The sequence below is a fragment of the Phycodurus eques genome, chromosome 9 (assembly GCF_024500275.1).
Source record: "Phycodurus eques isolate BA_2022a chromosome 9, UOR_Pequ_1.1, whole genome shotgun sequence".
NCBI classification, from domain to species: Eukaryota; Metazoa; Chordata; class Actinopteri; order Syngnathiformes; family Syngnathidae; genus Phycodurus; species Phycodurus eques.
In genome coordinates this window covers 28858671-28866151 of record NC_084533.1, presented here as the reverse complement: position 1 = coordinate 28866151, position 7481 = coordinate 28858671, and the positions used below count along the sequence as shown (strand labels likewise).

At 41.6% G+C, this 7481-nt stretch overlaps 1 protein-coding gene across 1 annotated transcript in view; it reads left to right on the top strand.

Moving 5' to 3' along the window:
• The window catches only part of LOC133407311 (protein diaphanous homolog 1-like), a 97328-nt gene that overhangs the window by 10507 nt on the left and 79340 nt on the right, over window positions 1–7481 (top strand). Inside the window, 1 exon segment of the mRNA XM_061685018.1 lies at window positions 7065–7091. Coding sequence (XP_061541002.1) covers window positions 7065–7091 — 27 coding nt within the window.

Genomic DNA, 7481 nt, shown 5'->3' with positions numbered 1-7481 from the left:
ACTAGGGAAAGGGCTTTTGCTTTGATGTACTCCTCATGTGTACCTTATCTATGTACATGTATTTTGAGATGTTAGACGAAACAAAAGAAAAATGGTGGTTAGGTGCCAGAGTCAATCTAAAAACAAACAGAGGGGTCATTTGTACCTGCACTTTACTTTTCCTCCATTCCAGTTAAGAGTTTTGTAATATTTTTGTTTTGCAGCACATTTCGTGTGATTTCTCTCAAGTTATAATTTGGCATCATGGTCCTCAGGAGACGCTCTGACTTGATTTAGTGTGCTTGAAAAGAAACTCCACGCGATGGGAGCCACTGTATTGATTTTTCATTGATATCACTTTGATATTCACATGAATGTACACAGCAAAGCGGTGACCTATTGCGGCAAAACACCGGTGGCTACCTCACTTATATGCTGCACTTCAAATATCGCAAATATACATTCATCGTCGTCCACTACCACCACAGGATTTTTTGGGTGTGCACCGAACTATTTTGTATAGTTCGTGTTAAATTTTAGTTTCAGCCTTAATTCATCTCAACATGGGCAACTTTTTTCAAATTATGCAATTGTTTTCTCATCGATTCAGTGTTCTTTAGACAAGTTAACGGTTTCATTTGAGCTGATCGGACTACTGGATCAAGATTGTTTTGGCAAACAACACTTCCAGTACTGTATTGTAAACAATCGGATGATGACTGGTGGGGCACTTTGTGGTCGTGGTCACATTCAAACTCATTTTAAGCGGGTCAGCAGCACACATCTGCCACCATTCAAAGTGCCTCTAATTAATCTCAAGTCAAGTTCATATATTCTAGTAGGCTTTTCCTGAAAAGATGAGAAGAAAACTGGTCATGGAGGCCAACAGAAACATTGAATGAGCTACAGGAATTTTTTTGTGTCAAGTACTGGCTGTTTAGTACGTGTGACAACAATCTCCTGTCGTCGTCTTATGTCTCCGCTAAGGGGTAGGCTGGCAAGACCTTAACAGGTGGTCTGACGAAATCATGGTGCAACTGTTTTGCCAAATTGCAGTCGGTGTTAGCACAGATAGTCTTGGCTTCTGCTATCAATAATTTAAATAAATAAATACAAAAAGAAAAAAAGTCAAAATGTCAGGAAAAGCCTTCTAGGCCAACTGAACTTTATTTGGGGTTGTTCAGATGCACTAATTTGGGCCGCAGCTATTGAATATTTTTAAAATCGAATATTCTACCAATCATCCCATCAATTCATGGAGTAGATGGATAACAATTGATTTTGCATTATTAAAATCAATTACGTGAATGTGAGGTTCAGGTATTATCTTTGTCCACTTCAATCTCTATCCTCACATTCTACATTATGGCATCTGTGACTTTAAATGTGTGTGGCAGGCGGAGCCTGACGTGGTGAGTGTAGTTGGCTGTGCTGGCTCAGGTTAGTGGTCGGTTTTCAACTGACTAACCGTTAGCTTGTCTGCCTGTGTATCAGTTGTGGCTGTAGCAGCTAGTGTATGAAATTCAATGTGCCTATTACAGCTTTCTTTTGGTCACTAAAGTGAGTGAAAATGGACCAGTGGCTCTCTCTCTCTCGCCTTGATTACTTCCAAGGACATTACAATGCGTTCTAATAAGCGGTGGTAGACTATATTAAATTATGTAATGTTTAAATTACCTAGTGTCGGCGATCTGAGATCATGTGCTGTGGTGGAAGCTGTAGACACATTGTAATTTATCCGCTTTTGTAGATGTGAAATAATCCCAAACTTTGGACATTTGGTCTTTTAAGAACTCTTTCTTCCTGGCTCGTTGCCAACTTATTTCTACAAGAAGTGGTGGATGCGTCCGCAGAAACATTAGTCTGTGTGGAAAAATTATTGATGTGAAGCTTCAAGGCAGAGATTTTGCGTCAGCCTTTTTTCTGGAAGTGAATTATTTGAGTTCATTCAATTAATTGTGTCAGCCCTACTTTAAATGGTGACAGGTGTGTGCTGGCCTCCATGTAACGTGAGTTTGAATCTGATTGTGCAATTCTAAACCCAGCCATATTCACAGTTATGAGGATGTGCACACTTTTGCAACGATTATCTCAGTTTACTTTTACTTCACCTCTCAAAGATGAGCTTTTTTCCAATTGAGTTGTAGGTCACATTAATGGTAGAAAAAGTGTTTACATTTATCTTGGGTTAAATTTTTAACATCACAAAAACACAGTATTTGAACAGGGCTGTGTAGACTTTTATGTCCACTGTTTGTGTAAATCTAGCACAGTTAATACACGCACGTAGTGATGAATGTTTCAAATTCTGTGCTCATGGATGTTGGCAGATGACTGACCGGTTTGCCCGAAGTGCTTGTTCTGACTTGCTGTGAGGGCAGAGTTGGGTAATGAAGGTGCTGGTTGCCAATTTGTTGAGGCAGGCACTCCGAAGAATGCAGAATCACTAAACGAGTGAAACACCACACTGAGATTGGACTCCACCTCACCTAGTTTATCACTTAAGTAATACAGTGCCATGAAAAAGTATTTGCCCCCTTCTCAAATTCTTCTTCTTTTTTTTTTCTTTTTCTTTTTTCCCACCTTAATGTTTAAGGTCATCAAACAAATAAGTATCATCCATCAATTTTCTACTGCTTATCTGAGGTCGGATCGCGGGGGCAGTAGCTTTAGCAGGGACGCCCAGACTTCCCTCTCCCCAGCCACTTCCTCCAGCTCTTCCGAGGGGATCCCGAGGCTTTCCCGGGCCGGCCGAAAGACGTAGTCTCTCCGGCGTGTCCCGGGTCGTCCCCGGGGTCTCCTCCCGGCGGGACGTGCCCGGAACACCTCACCGGGGAGGCGTCCGGGAGGCATCTGAATCAGGTGCCCCGGCCGCCTCATCTGGCTCCTCTCGATGCGGAGGAGCAGCGGCTCTACTCTGAGATCCTCCCGGATGACCGAGCTTCTCATCCTATCTCTAAGGGAGAGCCCAGACTCCCTGCGGAGGAAACTCATTTCGGCCGCTTGTATCCGGGATCTCGTTCTTTCGGTCACGACCCACAGCTCGTGACCATAGGTGAGGGTAGGAACTTCGATCGACCGGTAAATCGAGAGCTTCGCCTTTCGGCTTAGCTCCTTCTTCACCACGACGGACCGATACAAAGTCCGCTTCACTGCAGACGCCGCACCGATCCGGCTGTCGATCTCCCGTTCCATTCTTCCCTCACAAAAATGACTTAAGATCACAACGACTCATCCGCGAGGTCACATAGGAACCCAAGACAACATTTTAAGAACTGCAGGCCTCCCTTGCCTTAGTTAAGGTCTGTGTTTATGACTCAACAAAAAGGAAAATACTGGGCAAAAATGGCATCCGTGGCTCCAGAGTTCCAAGGCGAAACTCTCTGCTCATGAAAAAGAACATAAAGGTTCGTCTTACTTTGGCAAAAAATAATATGAATAATTCCTAAGACTTTTTGGGAGTATATTCTATGGACTGATGAGGCGAGCGTTAAACGTTTTGGAGGGTGTGTGTGTCGTTACAAAAAGAACATTATAGCAACAGTCAAACATGGTAGTGGTAGTGTGATGGTCTGGGTCGGATTTTCTCCTTGAGGACCTGGACAACTTGCTGTGATTGATGGAACCATGAATTCTGCTCTTTACCCGAAAATTCTAAAGGAGAATGTTTAGCCATCAGTTGGTGACCAACTGTCCTGCAGCAGGATAAGAAAACACACCAGCAAGTCAACTTCTGAATAGAGCTGTCCCAATGCAACTTTTTCACTTCTGACCCAATACTGATATTGCAGCCCCGGGTTTTGGCCGAGTCCGATCCGATATCACCAGTAATCCTACATTCATTCATTATTCTGTCGTATGGATTGTAACAAAAGGCTTGATCAAGTGATATTACTAGAGCTAGAGCTAGATACTTAGTGAAAGAAGTGCACAGAGTGCTGCACCACTCGAGCTGGGCTTGTGGGGACGACGCCTTGCTCAAGTGCAACTCCACAGCGGCTAACAATCAGACTAGCATGTCTCCAACAACTAGCTGCCATTTTTACACCGTTGTCCGTAGTGGGTTTTGCATTAGTGTCCTCCAACTCCAAAGCCCCAAGTCCTTACAGACTGAGCTACTGCCACCGCAAATGTTCCATATATTTACTTTTAAGAACAAAGATGGTTTCGTTGAAACGGTTGACACTTGACAGTGCATGTTGGAGAGAGGTGTTAATGACTGTTGGTGCCGTAAACCAATGATACTTTTCAGATGACTTGTAGATTTGTATGTTCCATGGCCTCAGTTGACTGGAACATTCCATCTTTGAGACCTGCCACAAAGTTACAGTTCATTTGAGCAGGTCTTAAAATTTTCAAGAATAATCAATGCACATGCAAACTGTACTGATTGTTCACTTATTTCTCTATGAGCATATCATACCGACTTACGATAGTAGTGTTAAGAATACTCTTGTGTGCTTTGTACATGTAGACTTGCAGGCCCATGTGATATGACGCCTGTTTTGGAGGGCTGTGTCAGGAAGTTGTGCAAAAATAGCAAACAGGATACATTCTTATTCTTCCCCGTTATTGAATATGCTTCTCTCTCCCCCCTTGCCCGTTCCTTGTGCAAGGAGGTACTAGCAGCCGGCTAATAAATATGCTTACACCCTCTCTGAAAACTGTGAAGGTCAGAATTCTTTAGAGGTCTTGATGATGTTAAAAACACAGTAGATGGTTTTAGGACTTGGCCCAGGACAGGTTTGAAGCGTTACAGAGAGAGAGAGAGAGAGAGAGAGAGAGAGAGAGAAGGGATCACACTCCTTCACAGTATTACGTACCTTATTTTTTTTCTACTTCAAAGTGCAAGGTTGTGTTTTCTCTAACACACACACACCACAGATCCAAAACTACTCAACAAATTTTCAGTAAATGCAATAGAAACACTTAATCATTTTCACTAAACACAAGAAATACAGCAAGAGAAATGCATTTTACAAGCGCTAACCAGGCTGGTCAAGCCTGTAAAAGAATAAAACTTTTAAAAGTTAGAGAGGAAAGCAATGACACCACGGTTTACTGATGAACTGTACAGCGAACCCTCGCTTGTTCGTGGGGGTTAGGGACCAAACTCCGACGCGAATAGAAGAAATCTGCGAGGAATGGATGCCCCTCCAAAAAATGTTCAGTTGCCTATATTACCGTGTTTTGTTTTGTGTATAATATGCATTCCCCCCCCTCAAATAATATGCATTCCGCCCTAAAAAAAAAAACCAAATATATATATATATATACATATATATTTTTGAATTCAGTTTGATCATTTGATCTTGGACCACCACGTCTTCTAATGATGAAGTACATTATTCAGAAATGGCTTTTTCAAACTAGTATCCCTCCTAATAAATAGAAACAAATGACTAAAGACCCTATTTTTTTACATATGATTATGTGTGTGTGATATTGTATGCTGTGTGTAAGCAGTCAGCTGGACAGACTCAACCTTACTGATGTGTGTCTATGTTGTGTATGCAGGTTTAACAATAGATCGGATTATAGTTGATCCTCAATCTCCCTTCGACAGATTACAGCTAATCTGACACTGTTGTTTGTAACAACTTTACCAAGCCTATCTGTCTCACTCATCCCATTTTAGCCCATTTATATATGAATGAAGGGAAGCCAGTTAGAGGTGAATCATTCTGCTCCATTTCCCAGCCCCAAGTCCGCCCTTGGTGCTTTTGTTTGCCACTGAGCAAAAGCAAAAGAACACAAAGGGAAACTAGTGTTGTAAAAAATGGTTTGGCAATAAGTGTTTCCAAGTCTGCCTGCAGTGTGTTGCCGAGTCTGTCGACAGTATGTCAATGACTCAAGTTGTTTAGGACAACTTCAGTTCTCTTAAGGCTTGTGTTGAATTTGTAGGCAAAGCCTCGTTTATACTGACAGAGACTCACACAGACTGCCTGTCACATAGCCAGGAAGCGTACTGATTTCGACCTTAAATCAGCAGTGCGTCCAAAAGTGCAGTTTAGAGAAAATCCAAGAAAGCATTTACGCTTTTATTATTTTTTAATGATTCTCTATTTGTTATATTTTCATATCAATTTGCATCGAACAATCAGGGTTCGTTATGTATAGATTAAAATAAATTAACATTTTTGAAGTGCGGCTTTCTACGTGTCATTTATTTCCTGCTGTTAAATTGGTTTGGGTGTGTCCGTTTGAAAGTTTCCCTCCGTGTGATGTAATTTGGCTTACTATGTCGCCATGGCAACATGGTAAGCAAAAGCAACTCCCGTGGTTAGCTCGATGGCATACTGAATCACCATCACAGTCTTGTTCTCAACCACAATCTTATTTTCAGGAGCATCACTGCTAAAAGTGAACTTGCATACATTTATTTTCCCCCAAATGGGGTTTTGAGTTTTTCCTTGCCCAATTTTTAGATATGTCGATGTCAATCGTTGCCAGTTGTGGGACTGTGAAGTCCTTTGTGACGCTTTTGTGATTAAGGGCTGTACAAATAAATTTGACTTGACTTTATGGCATTTTGTCTGGTAATTCGGGCAGTTTCTGTTGTTGATTTCACTGTTGCTCATGAAGGTAAATGTATTTTTACCTGGAAGGCTTTTCTGGCGTTCATGAAGTCTCTCAGTGTGAATTTGAATGTGTAGCCTCAGCCTGACACCTTGTGGAGATGATCATCTATTACGCACATCAATAAATAAACGGCCTCACTTCTATGAGAGACGCTTTGTAATCAATCTCACCAGCATAATTCTCTCTTTAAGGTTCCCTTGACTGTAATTTTAATGTATTAGTCTGTATCTATGACTGCTTTGATTAGGCTTTAACAACAATATTTTATAAACATTGCCACCAGGCCTCCATCTGTCCATCACCGAATGTCCCACTCAAGCTATTTTAGAGTTTACTGTATTCTTTCCTTGTCAACAATGATTTGTCTAATAATTGTGTTTTTCCTTTCTCCTTTTCTCCCTCCACACACCTCCCTTGTCGTCATGGTTTCTTCCTGACGTCTGTTTTATGTTTCTTACCCTTTCAATGCCAATCTCCTCCTTTTGCCCATTCTTCATTCGTAGACACTGAAACGTCTGATTCCAGATGAGGTAGGTTTTGGAATTGCTTGACACAGTCACCAGTGTGTGCTTGCCTCATCCATCTTGTCGTCTGTAAATTAAAAAAAAAAAAAAAAAACTCACCTTGTCACTGTTTTTTTTTTTTTTGTCAGGATCTAATCCACGCTAACACACTTGTTTATAAACATACTTGTTGGCTAGTGCACTCGCGTAGGGTGTGCATGCTTTTGAAGATAGAGCTACCTTAACAACAGGGAAGTTTATGCAAGCAATTGACAATTTGGCAGTCAACAGTGCGTACACTGTGTTCACCCAAGTGAAATTAGCCTCTCAGTATGTTGATAAGGATTCCTCTGCACTTGCATGTCCAATCAACAACATGTTGACTTTGTTTGGCAGCGTGTTGTGATAAATGTTTGA